At 38.6% G+C, this 27,050-nt stretch overlaps 1 protein-coding gene across 3 annotated transcripts in view; it reads left to right on the plus strand.

Annotated features, from left to right (window-relative positions):
- NIPA1 (NIPA magnesium transporter 1) overlaps positions 1 to 27,050 on the plus strand; it is an 89,172-nt gene that overhangs the window by 26,744 nt on the left and 35,378 nt on the right. For 2 of the 3 annotated variants that reach the window (XM_045448944.1, XM_045448945.1), the window contains exons 2-3: positions 12,974 to 13,021; positions 13,997 to 14,087. In XM_045448944.1, the coding sequence (XP_045304900.1) occupies positions 12,974 to 13,021; positions 13,997 to 14,087 (139 nt within the window). Of the gene's footprint in view, positions 1 to 11,889; positions 11,909 to 12,973; positions 13,022 to 13,996; positions 14,088 to 27,050 lie in introns of those variants that run through there. The other variant, XM_045448946.1, reaches the window with a different exon arrangement.

Genomic DNA, 27,050 nt, shown 5'->3' on the forward strand with positions numbered 1-27,050 from the left:
GTTCTATAATTTTCAGAGTACAGATCTTTTACCTCTTTGGTTTGGTTTATTCCTAGGTATCTAATTGTTTTTGATGCAATTGCAGATAGGATCTATTCCTTGATTTCTCTTTCTGCTGCTTCATTATTGGTGTATACAAATACAACTGGTATCTGTACATTGATTTTATATTCTGTGTCTTAGTTGAATTCATGTATTAGTTGTAGTAATTTTTTGGTGAAATCTTTCTGGTTTTCCATATAGAGTGTCATGTTATCTGCAGAGTGTAAGTTTGACTTCCTCCTTGCTGATTTGGATGCCTTTTATTTCTTTTTGTTACCTAATTGCTGAGGCTAAGACTTCCGGTACTATGTTAAATAGTACCAGCAGGGGCGCCTGGGTGGCTCAGTCGGTTGAGCGTCCGACTTCAGCCAGGTCATGATCTCGCGGTCCGTGAGTTCAAGCCCCACGTCGGGCTCTGGGCTGATGGCTCAGAGCCTGGAGCCTGCTTCCGATTCTGTGTCTCCCTCTCTCCCTGACCCTCCCCCATTCATGCTCTGTCTCTCTCTGTCTCAAAAATAAATAAACGTTAAAAAAATTAAAAAAAAAAAAAATAGTACCAGCATCCTTGTCTTGTTCCTGACAGTAGGGGAAAGGCTCTCAGCTTTTCCCCATTGAGGATGACATTAGCTATGGGTCTTTTATATATAGCCTTTATGATTTTGAGGTATGTTCCTTCTATCCCTCCTTTCTTGATGGTTTTTAATCAAGAAAGGATGCTGTATTTTGTAGATGCTTTTTCTACATTGATTGACAGGATTGTATGTTTCTTATTATTTTATTTATTTTATTAACATAGTGTATCACATTGATTTGTGAATATTGAATCAGTCTGCAGCCCAGGAGTAAGTCACATTTGATCATGGTGAATAATTCTTTAATGTATTGTTGAGTTTGATTTGCTAGTATCCTTTGAGCATTTTTGCATCCGGGCTCATCAGGGATATTGGACTGTAATTATCCTTTTTAGTGGGGTCTTTGTCTGGTTTTGGAATCAAAGGTAATTCTGGCTTCATAGAATGAGTTTGGATTTTTTTTTTAATTATTGATTCAGTTTCATTACTAGTAGTAGATTTGTTCAAATTTTTATTTTTTTCTGATTCAGCCTGGGAAGATTGTGTGCTTATATGAATTTATCCATTTTTCTAGGTTGCCCTATTTATTTACATATAATTGTTCATAGAAGTCATTTGTATTTCTGTGCTATCAGTTGTAAGTTCTCTTCTTTATTTTTGATTTTATTTATTTTGGGTCACTCTCTTTTTCTTGATGAGTGTGGCTAAGGGCTTATCAATTTTGTTTATTTTTTCAAAGAACCAGCTTTTGGTTTCATTGATGTTTTCTGTTGTTTCTTTTATAGTCTCTGATCTTTACTATTTCCTTCCTTCTATTAATTTGGGGTTTTTTTGTTCTTTTTCCACTTCCTTTATGTGTAAAGATAGGTGGTTTGAGATAGTTCTTGTTTCTTGAGGTAAGCCTGTATTGACATAAACATCTCTCTTAGAAACTGCTTTTGCTGCATCCCATAGATTTTGGAGTATTGTGTTTGTTTTTGTTTTGTCTTAAGGTATTTTATTTTTATTTTTATTTTTTTAATGTTTATTTTTTGAGAAGGAGAGATCATGAATAAGGGACGTTCAGAGAGGGGGGGGTGGACAGAGGATCCGAAGTGGGCTCCACATTGACAGCAGAGAGCCCAATGCAGGGCTCAAACTCACAAACTGTGAGATCATGACCTAAGCCAAAGTCAGATGCTTAACCAACTGAGCCACCCAGGTGCACCTGTCTTAAGGTATTTTTAAATTTCCTGTTTGATTTTTACATTGGCCCCATAGTTGTTTAGTAGTATGCTGTTTTTAGCCTCCACTTGTTTGTGGGTTTTTTTTTTCAGTTTTTTTCTTGCAGTTGATTTCTAGTTTCATACTGTAATTGTCAAAAGATGCTTGATATGATTTCAGTATTCTTGAATTTATTGTGACTTGTTTTGTGGTTCAATATGTGATCTATCCTGGAGAATGTTCATGTGCACTTGAAAAGAATGTGTATTTTGCTGTTTTTGGTTGGAAGGTTTTGTGTACATCTGTTAAGTCCATGTGGTCCATCTGGTCTAATGTGTCATTTATGTCCACTGTTTCTTTGTCCACTGTCTATCTGGATGACCTATCTGTTGATGTAAGTTGGGTATTAAAACCATTTACTCTTAATACATTACTGTAAATTTCTTTCTTAAATCTGTTAATATTTGCTTTATATACATAGATGCTCCTATATTGGGTGCATAGATACCTAAAATCCCTATATCTTCTTGTGGATTTATCCCTTTATCATTATATAATACCTTTCTTTTTCAACGTTTATTTATTTTTGGGACAGAGAGAGACAGAGCATGAACGGGGGAGGGGCAGAGAGAGAGGGAGACACAGAATCGGAAACAGGCTCCAGGCTCTGAGCCATCAGCCCAGAGCCTGACGCGGGGCTCGAACTCACGGACCGCGAGATCGTGACCTGAGCTGAAGTCGGACGCTTAACCAACTGCGCCACCCAGGCGCCCCTATATAATACCTTTCTTTGTCTGTTGTTGTAGTCTATTTTAAAGTCTATTTTGTCTAAGTATTGCTATGCCAGTTTTCTTTTTATTTCTATTTGCATGGGTTATTGTTTTCCATCCTTTCATTTTCAATATGTACATGTCTTTTGGTCTGAAGTGAGTCTCTTGTAAGCAGCATATGGTTGGATCTTGGTGTTTTTTTTGTTTTTTGTTTTTTTAATCCATTAAGCCACCCTATGTCTTTTGACTGGAGCATTCATCCAATTATGTTTTAAGTAATTATTGATAGACATGTACACATTGTCATTTTGCTCAGTGTTTTCTGTTTGTTCTTGTAGTTCTCTCTTCCTTTTTTTTTCTCTTGCTCTCTTTCTTTGTGAATCAATGATTTTATCTAGTTGGATTCCTTTTTATTTTTTGTATATTATAGTTTTATGGTTTGAGGTTACTCTGAGGTTCATATATAACATTCTGTACATATAGCAGTCTATTTTAAGTTGATGGTTACTTAAGTTCAAACACTATGTAAAAATGCTACACTTTTACTTCCCCTTCACATTTTAATTTTTTGATGTCATATTTTACATTTTTAAATTTTGTGGATCTCTTACTAATTATTTTAGACATAGTTGATTTTACTAATGTTGACTTTTAACCTTGATAATAGCTCTATAAGTGGTTGATCTACCACTTTTACTATATGTTTCCTTAGTGAAATTTTTTCATTCATAATTTTCTTCTAGTTTTGGCCTTTTCTTTCTCACTTAAAGAATTTACTTCAACATTTCATATAAGGCTGATTTAGTGGTAATGAACTTCTTTAACTTTTGATTCCAAAACTCTGTATTTCTCCCTCAATTCTGAATGATAACCTTGCCAGGTAGTATTCTCAATAGTTTTTTTTGTTTGTTTGTTTGTTTTTAATTTTTTTTTTCAATGTTTATTTATTTTTGGGACAGAGAGAGACAGAGCATGAACAGGGGAGGGTCAGAGAGAGAGGGAGACACAGAATCGGAAACAGGCTCCAGGCTCTGAGCCATCAACCCAGAGCCTGACGCGGGGCTCGAACTCACGGACCGCGAGATCGTGACCTGGCTGAAGTCGGACGCTTAACCGACTGCGCCACCCAGGCGCCCCAGTTTTTTTTTTTTTTTTAAGCACTTTGAATATTTCATTGTACTCCTTTATGGTCTGCAATGTTTCTGCTGAAAATCAGCTGACAGACTTACAGTGGTTCCCTTGCATGTGACTAATTGCTTTTTCCTTGCTGCTTTTAAGAGTTTGTCTTTAATTTCTTATATTCTAATTATTATGTGTCTTTATATGAACATCTTTGGGCTCATCTTTTTTGGGACTTTCTTTACTTCCTCGACTGGATGTTTGTTTCTTTTCCCAGATTAGGAATGTTTTCAGCTATGTTTTCATTCAAATAACTTTTTTGCCTTTTTTTCTCTCTCTTCTCCTTCTTGGACCTTTGTAATGCAATTGTTAGTGTGTTTGATGCTTTCCCAGGGGTTCCCTAAAGTATCTTTTAAAATCCATCCTTCCTTCCTTTTTGCTGTTCTGCTTGGCTGAATTCCTCTACCCTCTCTTCCAGATTCCTGATTTGTTCTTCTGTATTATGTAATCTGGTGTTGTTTCTGTTTAGTATGTCTTTTATTTGTTATTGTATTCTTTAGCTCTGATTGAACTTTTTAATATTTTCTCTTTTGTTGAAGTTGTCCCTGAGATCATTCACTCTTCTCCCAAATTTGGTGAGCATCTTTATGACTATTATTTTGAACCATTTGTCAGGTAACTTGCTTATCTACATTTCATTTAGTTCTTTTTTGAGGTTTTGTCTTATTCTTTCATTTGGACCATGTTCCTCTGTCTCCTCATTTTGTCTAACTCTCTGTGTTTATTTCTTTGCATTAAGTAGATCAACTATGTCTTCTGTTCTTGAAAGAGGGGCCTTATATATAGGGTCTCCTTTGGGGCCCAGAAGCACCATCTCCCCCTGGTTATCAGAACTACATGCTCCAGGGATGTCGCCTCTGTGGGTTTCATATGTCCTCCTATCATGGCTGAGCCGTGACTGCTGTGGGCACACTGGTGGGCTTGACTGGCCCCTGGTGTGGTTGACTGTGAAACCAGGCCACTACTGTTGTGAGTGTGCTGGTGGGCAAGGATGCTCCTCCTTCCCTTCTGCCCTGTGGGAGTCCCTAGAGGAGGGTGTGGTTTCAGCTGATGCTTCCCACCAGGTGCTGTGGGGATGGGAGTTAGGTGGAAGCCACTTGGGAAGTGTGCCTGCTTGGGTGGGCAGGGTAGGTGGGGTGAGTCCCCAGGGTGGGGAGAGTGGTGCTAGCAAGGTGCATGGAAGTTACCAGAAATGGTACCCACCAGCACCAGGTCAGCTAGTTAGAAGGAGAATAATAAAAATTGTACCACCACTTCCGTTCCTGGAGAAAGTTCTTATAGATCCCAGCCCCTCTAGCAGATACCCTAAAATTAGTCAAATAATCTCCTTCATGCATGGTCCAATTACTTTTCAAACTTCTGGCTCTATGCTGAGTCATGGAGTGAGTGGTATAGTGCTCTGGCTCTTTAAGATTGGAGTCTTAATATCCTGTAGCCCTCTGGTTCTTCCCGAGTTAAGCTGGGCTGATTTTCAAAGTCAGATTTTATATGGGCTCATCTACTCAGTGCAGGTCCTCAGGGTAGGGATGCCGGATGTGGGGCTTGATCCCCTTGCTCCTGAGAGATAACCTCCATTTTGTGATATCCCTCTGCTTTGGGTTTGTTACTCTGGGGGCATGAGTTCCTACTAGACTCTCTGCCCCTCTTACCCATCTCTATATGGCTTTTTCATTATATTTTTAGTTGCAGAATAACTATTCTGTTAGTCTTAAGATAGTTCTCCTAGAGAGTTGTTCTATAGGTAGCTGTAGTTTTGGTGTGCATGGGAGGAGGGGAGCTCAGGATCCTCCTGTTTTACCACTTGAATCTCAGCCTCCTGATATTTTCCCTGTCAATGTATTTTTGCATTATTTTTTTAGTGGTTGCTCTAAACTTACCATATACATCTTAACTTAGAAAATCTACTTTAGGGGCACCTGGGTGGCTCAGTCAGTTAAGTGGCTGACTTTGGCTCGGGTTATGGTCTCATGGTTTGTGAGTTTCAGCCCTGAGTTGAGCTCTGTGCTGACAGCTCAGAGCCAAGAGCCTGCTTCTGATTCTGTGTCTCCCTCTCTCTCTGCCCCTCCCACTCACGCTTTGTCTCTCTCTCTCAAAAATAAATGAACATTAGAAAAAAATTTTTTTAAGAAGTGTACTTTAGACTTATGCTAATTTAATTCTAATTAGATATAGAAGCCTTGCTTGTATATTGCTGCTTCTTTTATTTGTGTTATTGTTTTTATGTTACAAACCCAATAATATATTGTTGCAATACATAATTAAAGTAATGCAAGCTTTATATAATTTTATGTCCTTAAAGAAGTTTCTAAAATAAAGAAAAGCAAATACAGATTTATAGAGTTTAATATGTTAACCATTTAAAAAATTTTTTAATTATTTTTATTTTTATTATTAAAGATAGAGAGAGAGAGAGAGAGAGAGAGAGCTGGGGGAGAGGGAAAGAGGGAGACAGAGAGAGAATCTTAAGCTCCAAGCTCATGACCTGTGCTGAAATCAAGAGTCAGACACTCAACCAACTGAGCCACCAAGGCACCCCATTGATGTGTTAACCTTTTTATTTACCATTCTTCGTTCTCTTTATTTGTTCTTACGGCATTCGAGTTATTAAGTTACCATGTCCTTACTCAGTAGAACTTTGATCACACCCACATCCTTTATGCTGTTATTGTTAAATATATTACAATTCTATGTATTATAAATCCAACAACAGTTCTGTGCACATATGTCCCATAGCTTTTCAAATCAGTTAAGGTGAGAAAGGGAAACAAATTTGTGTTTTGTAATTAAACATTTTTTTAAAATTGTAATTAAAATTTGCTAAGAAATCAGTTGTTAATTTACTGAGATTGTCTTGCGTATTATCATTCATTTTTCTATTGCTTCTCTTAAAATTTTTCTTCATCTTTGAGCATTTTTACCAATGTGAGTTGTGTGTGGAACTCTTGGAGTTTGTTGAGCTTCTTGAATTTTCATCATGTTTCGTAAATTTCAGCCTTTTTTTCCTTGAATGTTTTTTCTTCTACTTCCTCTCTTCTCTCCTTCTGGTAGTAACATTATGACTGTGTTGATGTACTTAATGTTGTTTCACATTTTTCTAAGGTTCTGTTTATTTTTCTTTATGCTTTTCCCCCCTTCAGAATGTACAGTCTTTATCAATCTATGTTCAAATTCACTAAATCTTTCTTTTGCTGAGAATATTCAAATTTGCTATTGATTTCTTTTTTCATTCCAGTATTGTACTTTTTAATTCCAGAATTTCAGTTTGGGTTTGTTTTTTTTTTAAGTCATTTCTATCTCTTCATTAATACTCTCTATTTGATGAGAAGTTGTATTTACACATACCTTCTTTACTTCTTTAAGCATGGTTTCTTTACTTATTTGAACATATTTTTTTAAGTTTTTATCTTAATTCCAGTTAGTGACTTGAACATATTTTTAATGGATGGTTTGAGATTTTTGTGAAGTCTGAAATTAGGCCCTCTTACAGGCGGTTTTAGTTGCCTGCATTTTCCCTGTTTGTATAGTATATGTAATGTAGGTCACATTCTCCTGGCTTTTTTGCATGTCTTGTATTTAGGGAGCGGGGGTTCTTATTTTTATTATTACATGATCATGCCATCACACAGCATTTTTTTCTTTGAACTTTTACACCTAATAGAAACCAACATCATTCAAGCACTTAATTAAAAATTTTTTTTTCAACGTTTATTTATTTTTGGGACAGAGAGAGACAGAGCATGAACGGGGGAGGGGCAGAGAGAGAGGGAGACACAGAATCGGAAACAGGCTCCAGGCTCCGAGCCATCAGCCCAGAGCCCGACGCGGGGCTCGAACTCACGGACCGCGAGATCGTGACCTGCCTGAAGTCGGACGCTCAACCGACTGCGCCACCCAGGCGCCCCTCAAGCACTTAATTATAGTTTACCTTGTGTTCTTTGCTTCTGTTTCATGTGTAACAAATGGAGCAAGAATATTTTATCTTTAATTATAATACAAATATACAATAAGTTATTCATGAACCTAAAATGTTCCTCATTCCCAGCATGCAGAATAAACAGGAAAACTTTGCCTTGCTTCCTCTTGATACTACTTAACCCCTAAGAGACCTACAAGGAAAAAGATGAAGACAAACTATCAAGAGCAAAAAGGCACAGAATCTCTGTAGAATGGTCCCTATACCCATCTTCTTAGTACATTTGAACATCAAAAAAAAAAAAGACAGAAATAACAGTTTTCCCATCAAGAAGCACTGCCTGGAGAGTGACTTGTCCCAGCATCTCTTCCTGAAGTTGAGTAGCACCTCGGTTACAGGAGACCCCAAAGGTCTAGGGCTCAAGGACCACTAGATGGCAATAGTGTCATTGTAGGATGGACTGCAGATATTGTGGAGGCTCCAGGCACTCCTACCATGGGCGTTCTGGTTTATGATTCATAATGCTGGAAGCTCTTGACTTAGTTTATATCTCAAGATGATAGGGAGTCATGGGCTTAACATTTTCAGGCCTCTGTTGCTCCAGTTATTTTTTTATTGTTGTAAAATATGCATGCCATAAAATTTACTATTTTAACCATTTTTAGTTGTATAGTTTGGCTGTGTTAAAGGCATTCATGTTGTGTTAGACATCACCAATATTCATCTCTAGAACTTTTTCATAATCTTCTTCGGAAACACTGTACCCATTTAACAGGAACCCCCCGTTCTCACTCCCAGCCCCTATCACATTCTGTTTCTATGGAGGTGACTACTCTCAGTACCTCATGTTAAGTTCACTTATAAAATATTTGTTATTTTTTGACTGGCTGTTTCACTTAACATACTGTCTCTCAGGTTCATCTGTGCTGTAGCATGTGTCAGAATTTCATTCCTCTTTAAGGCTGAATAACAATCTTTCTTGTACCGTTTGCTGCTTTTTCGTGTATAGCAAAAAGGACCATGTCCATTGTATTTTGTCTGTCCATTTGTTCATTCATCTGCTGTAGAATACTTGTTGTTTCCACCTTTTGTCTATTGTGAATAATGCTGGTATGAACATGATGTACAAATAAATATGTGTTTAAGTCCCCACTTTCAGTTCTTTTGGGTATATACCCTGAAGGGGAATTGCTGGATCATATGGTGATCCTATATGTAACCCCTTGAGGAACTGCCATTCCCTTTTCCACTGTGGCTGCACCATTTTCCATTTTCACCAGCAGTGCACATGTTTTCCAGTTTATCCACATCCTTACCAACACTTGTTTTGTTTTTGTGAATAGTAGTCACTTTAGTGGATGTGAAGTGATATGGGTTTGATTTGTGTTTCCCTAATGTTTAGCAATGTTGAGCATCTGTTCATGTGCTTATTAGCCATTTGTGTATCTTTTTGGAGAAATGTCTATTCAAGTCTTTTGGCCATTTTTGAATTGGGTTGTTTTGTTGTTGTTTTGTCATAAATTTTGTTGATATCTGGACATTTTAGGTAATGTATGATAGCAACTCTGGAATTTGATTGACCTCCTTGTCTCAGTGGATTGTTTGCTTGTTTATTTGTTTAGTGACCTAAATTTGTTTAGTGGAGTATTTTGGTAAAGTCTGTTTCCCCTGTAAAGCCTGTAATGACACACACCTCAGAGGTTATAGTCTTGGGTATGTGCACCTTTACTTGAGATGACTAGCTGGGCTTTGACTGTGTCTTTACCTAATTTTTCTCTTATCTGCCTCATTGGGTATCACATCTAGCTTTTAGTTGCTTCATAGTCTTGTCCAGTTAATTTAAGGCAGGTATATTTGTTGAGACTAGTTATTGGGAGTAGTTGGTAGCCTCTGATCTCTGCTTGCCTCTCTAAGCATGAGACTTGCACCCTACCTTCAGGCTTAAAACAGGATAGGATGATCAGGGCCTGTTGTACCAGGGATAGAGTCTCTGGGTAGGGGCTGGGTTGGGGAAAGAAGTCCCTAAACTCTTGGATACACTGATCAGATATTTAGCCTATTCAACTTGAAGGGGATAAGAAATGCTGAAGAACTGTTCTTCCTGGTGATGGAGAGCTAAAGGGAGAGGGGACCTCATTTTCTTGGTTACCAGCCTGGAGTGGAGCTTCTGTGAAGCTGAATTGCAGTGAGGGAGAGAACAAATAGGTCTTAGCTCATGTGCTAAGGGCTTACACTGTTCTCACTGTGATTTAGTAGATTTTTCTTGAGTACACATTTCTTTATTTGCTATATACTTTTAGGGCAATTTCAGAGACTTGAAAAACAATTTTAATACTTTATTTGGCAGTTATTGTTGTTTCAGTGCGAAACTGGTCCACAGGGTTCCTTACACCAGCATTCTGGAAGTGGACTTCATGAACTTTCATTCTTTAAATTCAGCATGCAGGGGTGCCTGGCTGGCTTAGTTGGTAGAGCATGTGACTCTTGATTGTCATGAGTCAAGCCCCACATTGGGCATGGAGTCTACTTAAAATAAAAACTAAAACAATTTTTTTCTTAAATATAGCATGTATTTGGGGGGAACTGGGGCATTCTTTTAAGTAGACACAGTGTGATTAACACATTCAGGAAATTCAACATGGATTTTGCACTAATATCTGGTAACTAGTCTACAGTGCTTACTAGGAGGGGCTTTCTTGGGCTCAGCTGTACGGTCCACATTTGCCTCAGACACACTCAGGGACACAGGACAGGAGCCATAGCTAGTGCTGTGCCCTCTCCTGCTGGAGGTTGGCAGCAGAGGCAAAGCATGGCTCAGGGGCCTGGAGGCAGAGCTGCAGGAGGCAATGCCACAGCAGCCCTGCCTTATGAGCCTTGTGCCCCCTAGGGTAAAGTCACAGAGGCAGAGCTCCCAAGCCCCACAGGAGACATACTTGTTCCCAGAGGCATTGCACTCGGGAGTCCAAGTAATAGGATCTCTACCAGGTGTTCACCGACCTCCAGTCAGGTGCTATTTGTCCATCAGAGGTCATTTCTAAGTGTTATCCTCTGGCCACATGGCTGTCAGCTTCCTAGAACCAGAAAGTGAACCTTGAGTCACATTCTCATGTAGAAAGAAAATGGGTTTTATAAGTCTTTTCTTGACAACGGTCCATATTTAGATTTTGCCAATTGCCCTAATACTGTCCTTTATAGCAACGTTTTTTTTTTTTTCATTTAGCATCTTATGTGTTGAGTTACCATGTCTTAGTTTTCTTTTACCTGCAACAGTTCTTTAGCCTTTCTTTGTCTTTAGAACCTTGTCTTTTAAAACATTTTTTTAATGTTTATTTATTTTTTGAGAGAGACAGAGACAGAGAGACAGAGCACAAGCAGGGGAGAGGCAAGAAAGAGGGAGACACAGAATCTGAAGCAGGCTGTCAGCCTGAGCTGTCAGCACAGAGCCCGACGTGGGGCTTGAACTCACTAACTGTGAGATCATGACCTGAGCCGAAGTCGGACTCTTAACTGACTGAGCCAACCAGGTGCCCCAGGACCTTGCCTTTTTTAGAGTGCAAACCAGCAAATTCATAGTCTATTTCACAGTTTCCTCATATTTAAATTCAAGTGATGCACTTTGGCGGGAATACCAGATATAATGTTGTATCCTTCTCAGTGCATCCGCTCAGGAAGCATGTAATATTGATTTGTCCCATTGCTGATGATAACTTGAGCCACTTGGTTAGGTGATGTCTGTCAGGGTCTATAGAGTACTGTAAAGGTAAGCTTTTCTCTTAATAATTAATGAAAAACTGATGGAGGTGATTAAGGGAGACTCTGTGGCAATCTTATATTCCTCAACAAACTTTTATCCACTTGCTTTAGTATCCATTAATGATTCTTGCTAAATTGGTTTTTATTGTGATGTTGCCAAATGATGATATTTTAACTCATCCATTCTTCCTACTCTGTCATTACTTATTAGCCCCATTTCACTGTTTTCAAGTACATATTGTAATACCTGTAATTCTGTTCCTCCATGAATCACTGACTTCCTGTGTTCATTATACTAAATTATTAAGAATTAGAACGTCCAGTTAGAATTAGGTACTTTATTTTTTAAAAAGTAATTTCCCTATAAAGGTAACTACAGAGTTACTTTTAAATGAGTATAGCTGATAACATGTTACATTCGTTTCAGATGTGCAACTTAGTGATTTGACAAGTTTATACATTATGCTGTGTTCACTGTAAGTATAGCTACCATCTGTCCCATTACATCCCTATTGTAACATCATTTACTACTGAATGAGAGAATATATTTGCAAATGATATGTCTGATAAGGGTTAATATCCAAAATATTAAGATATAAGTTATCTTTATAGAACTTACACAACTCAACACCAAAAAAAAAACCCCAATATAGTTAAAAAATGGACACAAGATCTGAATAGACATTTTTCCTAAGAAGACATACAAGTGGCCAACAGACACATGGAAAGATGCTCAACATCACTCATCAGGGAAATGCAAATCAAAACCACAATAAGATATTATCTCACACCTATTAGAATGGCTAAACTCTAGAATTAGGTACTTTAACCTGAAGTGAAGAAACCTGTCAGACAAACATTTTGACATATCTGAAGTGGGACAAATCTGTGTCTCAACGGTTGGGAGACCATCTTGCTGCAGGTTCCTCGTACAGAAAGGAGGGACCCATGTGATGGAGAGGCCTGGGCACCTGCTCATGGTTCTGTCTGACTATACATGGGGTATATGAGGGTAACCTAAGAGAGTACAAGAAACTGTGTAAAATGTCAAATCACTGAGTGAGAGAAAAGGTCTGCTGCCCAAATGGTTGAAAAGAGAGCCATATGAGAAAGGTAAATTTTGAAAATTGACTAACCTGTTTAAGCACCAAGTCATTGAAGCCTATACTAATAAAATTATCATATAAATGGCTTACAGTAAATGCATGAGAGAACTGGACTTCAACATAAAACTTCATGCCAAAGAATATTTGTGACTCTGGGTCACATGATGAGCTCACAAATGTTTCTTTAATAAAGGCTTGACTTGTTTGGGTCAGCTTGTGTTCATTGCAAAAAAATACCTGTATTTGCCACTTTTAGTGGTTTTTCATGCTGCTATTTATAGACTAACTTAAAGATTCTTAAAATGGTGACTAAGCAGTATAGCATTCAATATTCTTTTCAATTTTATTTTCAAGTAAAAGTTCCTTTTTAAAGTATATAGTTTGTAAACCTCTTGCTTTGTACTTTTCTGACCTTTTTATCTCACTCTTTCATAGGTACTTCCTATTTAACAGACATTGTGTGGTGGGCAGGCACAATTGCAAGTAAGTACCCAGTGTGGTGAACAGTTTGATGTGCTTTCTTAAGATCTGTCATTCCTCTAGCAGGACTGCAGAGGTTGGAATGAGTGTGGCTGCATTCTTTGGACTGTGGACCAGGGTGGGAGTCACGGTTGGGAGGAGGTAGAGGGTCCTACTTCCTGCAATGAGCCCTGAATTTAGTCCAGGTCAGACTGTCCTGGTTCCAAAGAAATTAAAATAGCTCCTGCTTACTCATCTGTAGTCAGGCTGTTGGCACTTGGTGAAATTTCTTGTTTTGTCGAACGTAATTGGTTTTACAAAGGAGAGTTTCTTCAATCAGACTGATAAAAGAGGTCGCATGCAGAGGTTATGTGCTATCATATAAAAATTAATAAGATTAGAGTTCAGAACCCTAAATATATAAAGAAAAATTATACTATAAAATTCAACAATATTATGAGGTTTATTTGTCACACATTGCCTTTCAGGCAAGATGTTACCTAGCAGATATTATTTCCTTTTATTGAGGAGCTCATCTTTAAGCTCTCTTAGTATAGCCCTGAATGCAGTCCTATGCAGGCAGTTGTGTTTCTACCTGGTATATCAGCAGCGTGTCACTGTGGCCCAGTGGTCTATACTGGAGTTAAGTCCCAGGCCATTGAAGGGGCTCAAGAAATTCTACGCGATTAGTTGTAAAACAAGGATGTGTTAAGGGGAAAGTGGAAATATACTCTGTTGCGCCTACTGTCAATCATTGCCATTTAGTTTGGGAAATTCCACAGAGGACACTAGTCTTCCAGTTTGGGTCAGTGACACTCTGGGGCCTGCTCTCCCCTGCCTTCAGGACCCTTAATTATGCAATAATGCTCCACATTTGCTTCCTTACAAGTAATAGAGAAGAAATAGCCCTTTCAGAACAGCTCCTTGCCCAATTAAACTCTGATCATTGCTGAAAGAGAGCTGTAATTGCAAGTGGTATCCTTGTGATTCTCTTGACAGTGGCTGTTGGCCAGATTGGAAACTTCCTGGCTTACACGGCGGTCCCCACAGTCCTGGTGACTCCACTGGGTGCCCTTGGAGTGCCGTTTGGGTGAGAGCTGGGAGTCTGTGTTTTTGTTTTTAACATCTAGTTTAAAAAAAAAAAACTTCCCATTTTAATTGTCTCTATAATAGTAAAAGCAAAATTGGAACTAATTGTAACTTCAGTATTCTACTCTGTATGGTTTAATTTTATCCTTTCAATTTTGTTTTGTGAATTATTAACCTTTCTCATAGAAATTTGCTTTGGTATATTTCAGACCCTAACTTATGTGTGGACATCAGTAAGTATGATCCTATCATTCTTCTGGTCTTTGCCCTGGAAGACTTAGAGACTAGAGTCTTCCTGCTGCCTTGACAAGTGATTCTGAGAAATCATTAAGCAAAAGTAGTCAGTTACTGTTTTATCTGGGTAGCTAGAATCCTCTACCAGACACTGGACAATTCTCCCACTCCACCCTGGAAAATTATGGAGTTGGGACAAATGACACATGGGCACCAATGGGTGTAAAATAGAGTTCATGACTCATAACAATCTATAGCACACGGATCCCCACACCTAGGAGAAGGGTTTCTCTTTGGTCCAGAGGGAAATGAGGGAGGTGGGACTTTGGGTTTTTATTGTTAGAAAGTGAGTGGGATGGAGGTTCCCACACTCAGGTGGGGCTTGTGTGGTTTGAAATTTCTGCCAGTGCCAGGGACTGAGGACACCAAAGGTCTAAGGGTATGAGCAGGCTTTCTTATCAGGTTGCCCAGATGTGGGGCAAAGGGAAAAAGGTAGGACTGGGGGCTCGAAGGCTGCCAGCCAGCATGCATTACAAGTAGAGTCTTTTTATTACATTTGGCATACCTAAAAAAATGATTTTATGAAACATTTATTAAATAGCTTAATACATATCCTCCTGTGAACCTGTTTATATTCTGTTTTACCTTTGGAGAAGTTATTAATAAACAGAGATATAATAGAAGAGAAATAAAATCCAAGTTTCTAACTCATTTATTTATTGGTATTCTGCTGCATTCGAGACAGACTCTCAGAGAAGGGTGTCTTATGATTACATTTAAATTGTACTTTAAAGTTAATTAGGCTTTAAAATTCTGTAGGCTGAAAGCACAAACGTGTTTTCTAGAGGTTAGCCTTTGGAAATGTGTTTGTAGGATGTTGCTCTTATCCCAAAAGGCTAATATTGCATGTGGCTTGATGTTGCTTTGTGTCTGGATGGCCCTTAAGAGCTTGGATTGCATGAGTGGTGCTCACTTTGGGGAATCACTGCTCCAACTTCTAGAGCCCAACCTCACTCTGATTTGTTCTCCTGAAAAAAAAAAAAATCAGGCAAATAATCTGACCCTGGAATCTTTGCACATTGCACATTTAATATGCATATATTAAAACACCTTGCTTAGTTAAGACCCAAAGAACTGTTTCTGTGGACTTTAGCAGTTATTAAGTCACCTCACCAGAAATGTTCACTTCTCCAAATCTTCAGGAGATAGACTAGAAATAGAATACAGAGCCCCAAAATAGGTCCACTTTTCTCTGTAATGACTCGGTGTATGATAATCATAACAACATAGTACTTTTAAAAGAAGTTTAGCGTGCCTGGGACTCTCAGTCAGTTAAGAGTTCAACTTGGGCTCAGGTCATGATCTCACAGTTTGTGAATTCAAGCTCTGTGTCGGGCTCTGTGCTGACAGCTCAGAGCCTAGAGCCTGTTTCAGATTCTCTGTCTCCCTCTCTCTGTGCCCCTCCCCGAGTCACATGCGCTCTCTCTCTCTCTCTCTAAAAATAAATAAACATTAAAAAAATTATAAAAGAAGTTTAAAAACACTTTTTATTTGGAAATAATTTCCAAATTACATAAAAGTTACAAGATTAAGAATAATTAAAATTCAGGGTGGGGGGGGTGTCTGGTTGGCTGAGTGTCTGACTCTTGATCTAAGCTCAGGTCTTTATCTCAGAGTTGTGAGTCTAAGCCCTGCCCTGGGCTCCATGCTGGGCTCCACGCTGGGTGTGGAGCCTACTTAAGAAAAAAAAAAAGAATAATCAAAACAGGTGATGGGTTAAATAAGTGATGGGGATTAAAGTGTGCTCTTTTGATGAGCACCAGGTGGAGTCTGTAAGTGGTTGAGACACTGTATTGTACACCTGAAACTGATACTACACTGTATGTTAACTGGAATTTAAATAAAAACTTTAAAACAAAAGAATAATCAAAACAACACTCATAACGCTCACCTAGACACAGCTATTGTTGCTATTTTATCCCTTTTGCTCTACCAGTTGCTTTCTCTGCATCAAGGTTTCTCAACCTCAATATTGTTGGCATTTGAGACCAGATCATTCGTTGTGAGGGCTGATTTGTACATTGTAGGGCACTTATTAGTAGCATTGTGGACTCCACTGATCAGATGCCAGTAGTACCCCTTCCCCCCCAAATATATCCAGACACTGCAAATGTCCTTGGGGAAGAAGCAGATCATCCCTAGTTGAGAACCATTGTTCTATATGAATGTGGTGTTTCTTTGGTTTTTTATTTGTTTGTTTTGTTGAGGTCTTTTTGATCCGCTAGAATACTATGTATTGTATCATGATTCTTCACCTTTAAACACATCAGTTTGTATTTCTTAACATGACAAATATTCTTTCCTAACATGACAAGTAAGTTTATTTATTTATTTTGAGAGAGACAGAGACAGCATGAGTGGATGAGGGGCAGGTAGGGAGACAGAGAATCCCAAGCAGGCTCTACACTGTGAGCATGGAGCCCAATGTGGGTCTTGAACTCACGAAACCATGAGATCATGACCTGAGCCAAAACCAAGAGTCAGAACCTTAACTGACTGAGCCACCCAGGCACCCCACAAATATTCTTTAATAACTATAGTACAATGATCAATTTCAATAAATTTAACATTGTAATACATGTGTCTAATCTGCCTTCCATATTCCAATTTTGTTAATTGTCCCCTTATACCCTTATTTTATACTATTATTCTTTATACCTTTATTTTTACCATTTATGCCATTATTTTTATACCATTGTTTTTCATTTGTGCCATCATTTTTCCTCCTAGCACAGGATCTAGTCTAGTATTGGAAACTGCATTTAACAGTCATGTCTCTAGTCTAAAAGAGAGAGGGTTTTTTTTTTCCTTTAAATTATATTGGGAAAACTGGTAAGCAATTTGTAGGAACATCAATTTAAATCATAGAACCATCAAAATAAGTGAATAAAGCATTATATACTGGATGGCCATCAAGTGTGGAAATAGAGGCAAATACAACATTGAATGGTTTGTTGATACTATTGCAGTGCATGACTCATGTGAATTATGTGATATATTGAAGTATGTCATCCTGCTCAGTAGTGCAGAGTTCAGCGTTCAGTGTAAAGCTGTGGCAAATCCAATGAGTTAATGTACCCAGTAATCCATTACATATAGCTGTAGAGATTTTCTGTCTCTGATTTTTACTGAATAAGTTTGCATCTTTACTTTAGCACAACCCATAGTATGTGTGATGGAGGTTTAATCTGTAAAAGAGGAGGGGAAAAAAAGTTAGCTATATTTCCATGGTTTATGGCCCATGGATAAGAAAAATTTTATTTTTACAACTTGAAAAAAAGAGTATCTTTCAGATGTTGAGAGGATAAGAAGTGTCTAAAGTTTGAAGTAATAAAAATGAAAAGTTTAACTTACTACAATAAAAAATAAAATGGAAAAAGATTTAAGTTAAATATGTCAGTAATTAAAGCTATGATATAAGGGATTTTTTGAAAAAAATTTTAATGTTTATTTTTGAGAGAGAGAGAGAGAGAGCGTGAGTGGGGGAAGGCTAGAGAGAACACTCCACCCAACAGTAGAATTCACATTTTCCCAAGTATATATGGAACATTTTCTGGCATAGACCATACGCTAGGCAATAAAAATAATCATCAATAAATGTGAAAGTATTGAAACCATACAAAATACTTTCTCTGATTGCAATAGAATGAAATCAGAAAGCAAAATCACCGAAATAAATGAAATAGAGAACAGAAATACAACAGTGAAAAGCAGCAAAACCCAAAGGTTGTTCTTTAAAAAGATCAACAAATTGATAACCCTTCAGCTAGATTGACAAAGACTGAAATTACTAAAATCAGAAACAAAAGAGGGATATTGCCACCAGCTCTACAGAAATAGAAAAATTATAAGCAAATAAACATCAGTATGTCAACAAATTAGATAACTTAGATGAATTGGTCACATTTCTTTTTTTTTTTTTTTTTCTTCAACGTTTATTTTATTTTTGGGACAGAGAGAGACAGAGCACGAACGGGGGAGGGGCAGAGAGAGAGGGAGGCACAGAATCGGAAACAGGCTCCAGGCTCTGAGCCATCAGCCCAGAGCCTGACGCGGGGCTCGAACTCACGGACCGCGAGATCGTGACCTGGCTGAAGTCGGACGCTTAACCGACTGCGCCACCCAGGCGCCCCGGTCACATTTCTAGAAAGACTCAAACTACTGAAAATGTTTTAAGAATAGAAAATCTGAATAGACTTACAACAAGTAAAGAGATTGAATTAGTAATATAAAAACTTCCAACAAAGAAAAATTCAAGTAGCGGTGGTTTCACTTGAGGTGAGTACTTTCAAGCATTTAGAGAAGAATTAATAAAATTCTTTACAAACTTTTCCCAAAAATAGGAGAGATGGGAACCCTTCCCAACTCAGTCTATAAGGCAATATTACCCTGGTAAGAAAACCAAAGAAATCAGCAGAAAAGAAAACTGTAAACCATTCTCTTATTAACATATATGCAGATATCCTCAACAAAACACTAGCTAATTTAAATTCAGCAATATATAAAAAGGATTATACAGTATGACCAAGTGGGATTTATCTCAAGAATGCAAGATAGATTTAGCATCAGTGTAAATTAGTTAATACACCTCATCAATAGAATAAATACATGTCAATAGACATAGCAAAATCCTTTTATAAAATTCAGTACCCCTTCATGATGAAAACAATCAATATGCTAGAAATAGAGGATAACTTTCTAACCTGGCGAAGGACCTCTGTGAATCCCCCTCCCCCACCCTCCACCCTCAGCTAACATCATATTTAATGGTTAAAGACTGGATGATTTCCCCCTAAGATCAGGAAAAAGCCATCTACTTTTGCCACTTATATTTAGCATTGTACTAAAGGTTCTAGCCATTGTAGCTGGGCAAGCAAATTGAATGAACAAAAATGAATTAAAAGACACCTGGATTGGAAAGGAAGGTGTCAAACTATCTCTGTTAGCAGAGGACATGATCTTATGTATGGAAAATCCTAAGGACCTGCTAAGAAACTGTTAGAACTAATAAACAAGTTCAGCAAGGTTGCTATATATATGATCAATATAAAAAATTAATTGTATCTGTATATAGTAGCAGTGGGCAAGCCAAAAATGAAAATTAAGGAAACAATTCAGTTATAAGATAGTACCAAAACAAACAAATACTTAAGAATACATTTTTATTTTTATTAAAAAATTTTTTTTAGCTTTTTTTTTTGAGAGAAAGAGAGACAGAGTGCAAGTAGGAGAGGGCAGAGAGAGAGGGAGAATCTGAGCTATTAACACAGAGCCTGATGCACAGGGCCCAGACCCACTGCTTGTGAGATCATGACCTGAACTGAAGTCAGACGCTTAACCAACTGAGCCACCCAGGTGCCCCCATCCATTTTTCTTTCAAGTCCATTGAGCATCATCATGACCACCACTTTGAATTCCTTATCAGGTAGATTGTTTATCTCCATTTCATTTAATTATTTTCATGAGGTTTTTCTTATTCCTTTGTTTGGAGCGTATTTATATGTCTCCTCATTTTGTTTGGCTTTCTGTGTTTGTTTCTTTTTTTTTTTAATTTTTTTTTTTAACGTTTTTATTTATTTTTGAGACAGAGAGAGACAGAGCATGAACGGGGGAGGGTCAGAGAGAGAGGGAGACACAGAATCGGAAGCAGGCTCCAGGCTCTGGGCCATCAGCCCAGAGCCCGACGCGGGGCTCGAACTCACGGACCGCGAGATCGTGACCTGGCTGAAGTCGGATGCTTAACCGACTGCGCCACCCAGGCGCCCCTTTCTGTGTTTGTTTCTATGAATTAGGTGAAACAGTATGTCTCCTGGTCGTTATTTATTTGTTTGTTTATATTTTTTAAAATTTATTTATCCTCAAGTTAGTTAACATACAGTGTAGGACAGTTAGTGCAGAAGTGGGCACAGGTCTGGCTGTCCTGGGGTGTTGATGCAATGCCTTTGTGGGTCAGCTTGAGTTGATGTGGCTGATGGTTGGTGATCCAAGGGGTTCCGCATCAGGGCTACCTAGAGCTGAAGTAGATGCATGCTGGGGGTTTTCTGGGAGCTTTGTACCTGTGCTGCCTTGGTGAGATGGCTAGAGTTGTAGTGGGAGCACTTCAGGGGAGTCCCAGTGTCCACCATACTGGGGCGGTGTTAGTGGGATGGCTGGAGCTTGAGCAGGAATCAGTATGGGGGCCTCCTTGTGGAGACAGAGCCCTTATAGGCATCATTCTAGGGACTGCCTTGGGGCATATGCTGGGGTTGGTGTGAGCTAGAGGCCTGGTGCTCATTGAGGTGACATGCCAGCTCAGGCACCTGCACCCTACTCCGATCTGTGGTTTCAAGGTGGAAGGTGAACATAAACAGTGGTGCTGACAAGTACCTCTGAACCTGGAGAGAGTTCCAGCAGTTTCTCTACTACTTGGCAAGTGCTACAGGCTTATTTCACTTCAATTCTAGTTTCCCTTTAAGCCATAGCTTTCTTTTCTGTGTCCTAGGGCAGGTGAATATGCATGCAGGTAGGTCCCCTAGTGCTATTCCTTCCCACTATAGTTGTAGCATCAGGGGTGGGGTTTCCATGTTTACCATGCCTCTGTCTCTTTTGCCAGTTGCTGTGTGGTCCCTCTATCCTTTGTTGTGCAGAAGCTATTCAGTCAACCCTCAGTTCTTCAGGAGGAATTGCTTTGTATATAGGTGTAGATTTGCTGTGTCCCTGGAAGGATGTGAGTTCAGGGTCTTTCTATGTTACCATCTTGAACCCTCTGAAAACTACAAGATTTTGATGAAAGAAATTGAAGACACGTACAAATGGAAAGAAATCTCATATTCATGGGCTGGGATAATTAATATTGTTTAAATGTTGATACTATGCAAAACCATCTATAGATTAAGTGCAGTCCTTATCAGAATTTTAATGGCTTTTTTCACAGATACAGAAATATAATCCTAAAATGTATATGGAACTACAAAGGTCTGCAAAAGCCAAAGCAACCTTGAGAATGAAAGAAAAATTTGGAGGCATCACACTTTCAGACTGCAAACTAGAATATAAAGCTAGTAATCACAACAGTATGTTATTGGCATGAAAATAGTAATCATGACAGTATGGTATTGGCCATTCCACAGACCAGTTGAACAGCAATGAGAGCCCCAAAATAAGCCCTTACATATATGGTCAACTAACATTGACAAGGGAACCAAGTGGAGAGGGAAAAGGATAGTTTCTTCCATTAATCGTGTTCAGAAAATAGGATAACCACATGCACAAGTGTGAAATTGGACCGCTTTCTTACACCACTCACAAAATTTAAAACATATTCAGGACTTAAACATAAGACCTGAAACCATAAAATTTCTAGAAGTAAACATAGGGGGGAAGCTCCTTGACATTGGTCTTAGCAATGATTTTTTGGATACAAACTAAAATACAACAAAAGCAAAAATTAATAAGTGGGACTACATGAAACTAAAAAGCTTCTGCACAGCAAAAGAAACAAAATGAAAAGACAGCCAATGGAATGGGAGAATATATATTGCAAATCGTGTATCTAATAAGGGGTTAATATCCAAAAAGTATAAAGAACTATAACTCAATAGCAAACACAAACAATATGATTTAAAAATTTGCAGAGAATATGAATAGACATTTTTCCAAGGAATATGTACAAATGGCCAACGGTTACAAGAAAGTGCTTGACAGAACTAACACTAGGGAAATGTAAATAGTAAGATATCCCCTCCCTCCTGTTAGAAATACTATTATCAAAAACAAACAAACAAAAAACTACGGGGTAACAAGTATTAGGAAGGGCATTAAAAAAAGGGAACACTGGTGTTTTATTGGCGGTAATGTCAATTGGTATAGCCACTATGGAAAACAGTGTGGAGGTTCCTCAAAAAACTAGCAATAGAACTAGCACATGATGCAGCAGCCCCACTGCTGGGTATATATCCAAAGGAAATGAAAACAAGATCTCAAAGAGCTGTCTGCACTGCCATGTTCATTGCAGCATTGTTCACAATAGTTAGGTATGCAAACAAACTAAATGTCCATCAATGAATGAATGGATAAAAAAAAAGACATGATATATTATTGAAAAAGACAGGAAAATCACTATAAGGAAAATTCTGCTATTTATAAAAACATGAATGTACTTCAGGGCATTATGCTAAGTGAAATAAGTTAGTGGAAGACTAATACTATAGATATCATTGATATGTGGAATCTAAAAAAAACTGAACTCATGGAAACAGAAGGTAGATAAACAATCAATGGGTCAACCAGGAAATCAAGGAAGAAGTAAAACAGTACTACATGGAAACAAATGAAAGTTACAACACAATGGCCCAAAACTTTTGGGATGCAGCAAAAGTGGTCCTAAGAGGTAGGTAGGTAGCAATACAGGCCTACCTCAAGAAGACAAAAAAAAAAAAAAAAATCCCAAATAAAAAACCTAACCTTACACCTAAAGGAGCTAGAAAAAGAACAACAAATTAGGCCTAAAGCCATCAGAAGGAAGGAAATAATAAAGATAGAGCAGAAATAAATGATATAAAAACTAAAAAACGAGCAGAACAGATCAGTGAGACCAGCTTTTTCTTTGAAAAAATTACACACCAAAACCATAATATACCTAGGAATAAATCTAACCAAAGAGGTGAAAGATCTGTCCACTGAAAACTATAGAAAGCTTATGAAAGAAATTGAAGAAGACACAAAGAAATGGAAAAATATTCCATGCTCCTTGATAGGAAGAACAAATATTGCTAAAATGTCAATACTACCCAAAGCAATCTACATATTCAGTGCAATACCTATCAAAATAACACCAGCATTCTTCACAGAGCTAGAACAAATAATCCTAAAATTTGTATGGAACCAGAAAAGACCCTGAATAGCCAAAGCCATCTTGAAAAAGAAACCAAAACAGGAGGCATCACAATCCTGGACTTCAAGCTGTATTACAAAGCTGTAATCATCAAGACAGTATGGTACTGGCAGAAAAACAGAAGCTCAGATCAATGGAACAGAATAGAGAACCCAGAAATAGACCCACAAATGTATGGCCAACTAATCTTTGACAAAGCAGGAAAGAATATCCGATGGAATAAAGACAGTCTGTTCAGCAAGTGGTGCTGGTAATACTGGTCAGTGACATCCAGAAGAATGAACCTTAACCACTTTCTTACACCATACACAAAAATAAACTCAAAATGGATGAAAGACCGAAACGTAAGACAGGAAGCCATCAAAATCCTCAAGGAGAAAGCAGGCAAAAACCTCTTTGATCTTGGCCGCAGCAACTTCTTACTCAACACGTCTCCAGAAGCAAGGGAAACAAAAGCAAAAATGAACTACTATAGGGACCTTATCAAGATATAAAGGTTCTGCACAGCGAAGGAAACAATCAGCAAAACTGAAGGGCAACTGACAGAATGGGAGAAGATATTTGCAAACAACATATCAGATAAAGGGTTAGTATCCAAGATGTATAAAGAATTTATAAAACTCAACACCCAAAAAACAAACAATCCAGTGAAGAAATGGGCAAAAGACATGAATAGACACTTCTCCAAAGAAGACGTCCAGATGGTTAACTGACACATGGAAAATGCTCATCACTCATCATCAGGGAAATACAAATCAAAACCACAATGAGATACCACATCACACCTGTCAGAATGGATAACATTAACAATCCCAACAACAACAGATGTTGGCAAGGATGCAGAGAAAGAGGATCTCTTTACACTGCTGGTGGGAATGCAAGCTGGTGCAGCCACTCCAGAAAACATTATGGAGGTTCCTCAAAAAATTAAAAATAGAACTACCTTATGACCCAGCAGTTGCACTGCTAGGTATTTATCCAAGGGGCACAGGTATGCTGTTTCGAAGGGACACATGCACCCCCTTTATAGCAGCACTATCAACATAGGCAAAGTATGGAAAGAGCCCAAATGTCCATCAATGGATGAATGGATAAAGAAGATGTAGTATATATATATACAATGGAGTATTACTTTGCAATAAAAATGAATGAAATCTTGCCATTTGCAACTATGTGGATGGAACTAGAGGGTATTATGCTAAGCGAAATTAGAGAAAGACAAATATCACTTCACTCATATAACGACTTTAAGATACAAAACAGAAAGGAAGGGAAGGGAAACAAAAACAATATAAAAACAGGGATTGGGACGAAACATAAGAGATTCATAAATATGGAGAACAAACAGAGGGTTACTGGAGGCGGTGTGGGAGGGGGGGATGGGCTAAATGGGTAAGGGGCATTAAGGAATCTACTCCTGAAATCTTTGTTGCACTATATACTATCTAACTTGGATGTAAATTTAAAAAATAAATTAAATAAAAAATAATTTAAAAAATTACAATTGGTAAGCCCCTAGCCAGTCATCAAAGAGTAAAGAGAAAGGACCCAAATAAAGAAAATCACAAATGGGAGAGGAGAAACAACCAACACCACAGAAATACAAACAATCATAAGAGAATATTATGAAAAACTGTATGCTGGTTAAGATGGCAGAGGAGTAGGGCAGCCTTATGCTTGCTTCCTCCTGCAAACAGCTAGATAAATATCAAATCATTCTGAACATCCAAGAAATCAGTCAAAAGTCTTAGAAAACAAAGCTTCTCATCTACAAGCAGAACAAACAACCCATGGAGGTAGGAACTGCAGAGAGTTGACTTTTGGGAGAAAAGAGGCTCTGCTGATGCGGGGAGGGAGCCCTGATTGCAGAGAGGTAAGTTGGTGGGGGGGCATAAAAATGTGCAAGGGATTGCAAATGAAACTGTTCCCCAAAACCGTTGACACGGAAAAAGAAGAGGGTTTCCATACCACCAGGTTTTTATAAATGGCAGAGTGCAAGGACACCTGGGTGGCTCAGTCAGTTGAGCATCTGACCATTGATTTCGGCTCAGATCATATTCCCATCATTGTGGGATTAAGCCCCATGTTGGCTGTGCACTTAGAGTGGAGCCTGCTTAAGATTCTTTCTCTCTCTGCTCCTCTCCCTGGCTTGTGTGTGTGTGCTCTCTCTTTCTAAAAATTAAAAATAATTTAAAAATAAACAAACAGCACAGAATCTGAAACTTTGGAATTCAGTGCCTATTGGTGCTCTGGTAAGGAAGCAGGGCAGAGCCCAAGGCGCAGGCAGCATGGTCTGAGGATCCCCTTCATTGCATGGGGAGAAGTGGCTCCCCTGCTTGGAGTGCATTTGGAAGCGGTGATAGGGCCTCTTCATGCACAAAAGACCTTGTGGGGTGGCCCTGTTCACCAGTATAGGAACAAAGGTGTCAGCTGAGGGCAGCATACCCTAGTGCCCCTTGTGTTTTGTGGTTTACCATAAACTTCAGGCCACTTCTGCTGCACAGTTCTGTTTTCTGTAAAAAGCTGGTACCAGCCACAGTGCGTCAAGAACCTCCCTCAGGATCAGGCAGTGGGTTCAAGCAGTCCATTGTCTGAAGTGTGAGGGTTTGAAACACAGCTGCATCTGAGGTATAAAACACAAGATTGCCGCACCTAGGCAAGCGGATAGCCTGGTCAAGGACACTAGGGACAGAGCAGAGGGGATCATTTGTGTGTCTGTGAGGGCTGGAACTTTCTGCTTCAGAGACTAGAGAAGGGGATGAAACCATTTTCACCCATAGCCCACTACCACTAATCAACCTCAGTGAGCTAAACAGCACCACCAAGCAGAGAACAGACACATTACACCAAACTCCACCCGCCCCCCCCCCCCCCGCCCCCGGATCCTCCAGGCACATCTCCACTAGGGCAAATATACCTCAGAATGAGAGCAGCAGGCCACTCTCCCAGAAGACCAACACAACCCCCTCTCATGCACTAAGTCTGCTGATCATAGAGTGCTGCAAAGTGTCAGCTCTAGGGGAAACCGGATCTGGCTTTTTGTTTTTTCTTTTTGTTTTGTTTTGTTTTTTTTTTTCTTGAATATAGAAAAAGCAGATTTTTTAAAAAAAATTTACTTTTTTTCTCTCAAGCTTCTCTTAACAAGCAGACCAAAACACACTTAGGATCTAGCATCCTTTTTTTTTCTAATTTTTATTTTATTTTGTTATTATGTTTTTTCTTCAAAATGACAAGACAGAGGAATTTGCCCCAAAAGAAACAACATGAAGAAATGACAGCCAGGGATTCAATTAATACAGATATAAGTAAGATATCTGAGGTAGGATTTAAAAAATCATAGAAGACTAGAGAATCCCTTACTGCAGAGATAAGAGATTAAATTTAGGCCAAAAATAAAAACGCTATAACTAAGATGCAGACCCAAATGGATTGCATAACAGCAAGGACGCATGAAGCGGAGAAAGGAATTAGTGATATAAAAGATAAAATTATGGAAAATAATGATTCTGAAAAGAAGATGGAAACAAAGGTAATGGATCACGAAGACAGACTTAAGGAACTCCGTGACTTTTGTATCATAAGAGCTTCAGAAGATGAAGAGAGAAAAAAAGGGGCGGAAGGGTTATGTGAGCAAATTATAGCTGAAAACTTCCCTAATCTGGGGAAGAGCATAGACATCAAAATCCAAGAAATGCAGAGACCTCCCATTAAATTCAACAAAAACTGGCCATCGCCAAAGTATATCCTGGACAAATTCACAAAATACATCAAGGAAAGATTCCTGAAAGCATCAACAGA

This window comes from Leopardus geoffroyi, chromosome B3 (genome assembly GCF_018350155.1).
Source record: "Leopardus geoffroyi isolate Oge1 chromosome B3, O.geoffroyi_Oge1_pat1.0, whole genome shotgun sequence".
Classification (NCBI taxonomy): Eukaryota; Metazoa; Chordata; class Mammalia; order Carnivora; family Felidae; genus Leopardus; species Leopardus geoffroyi.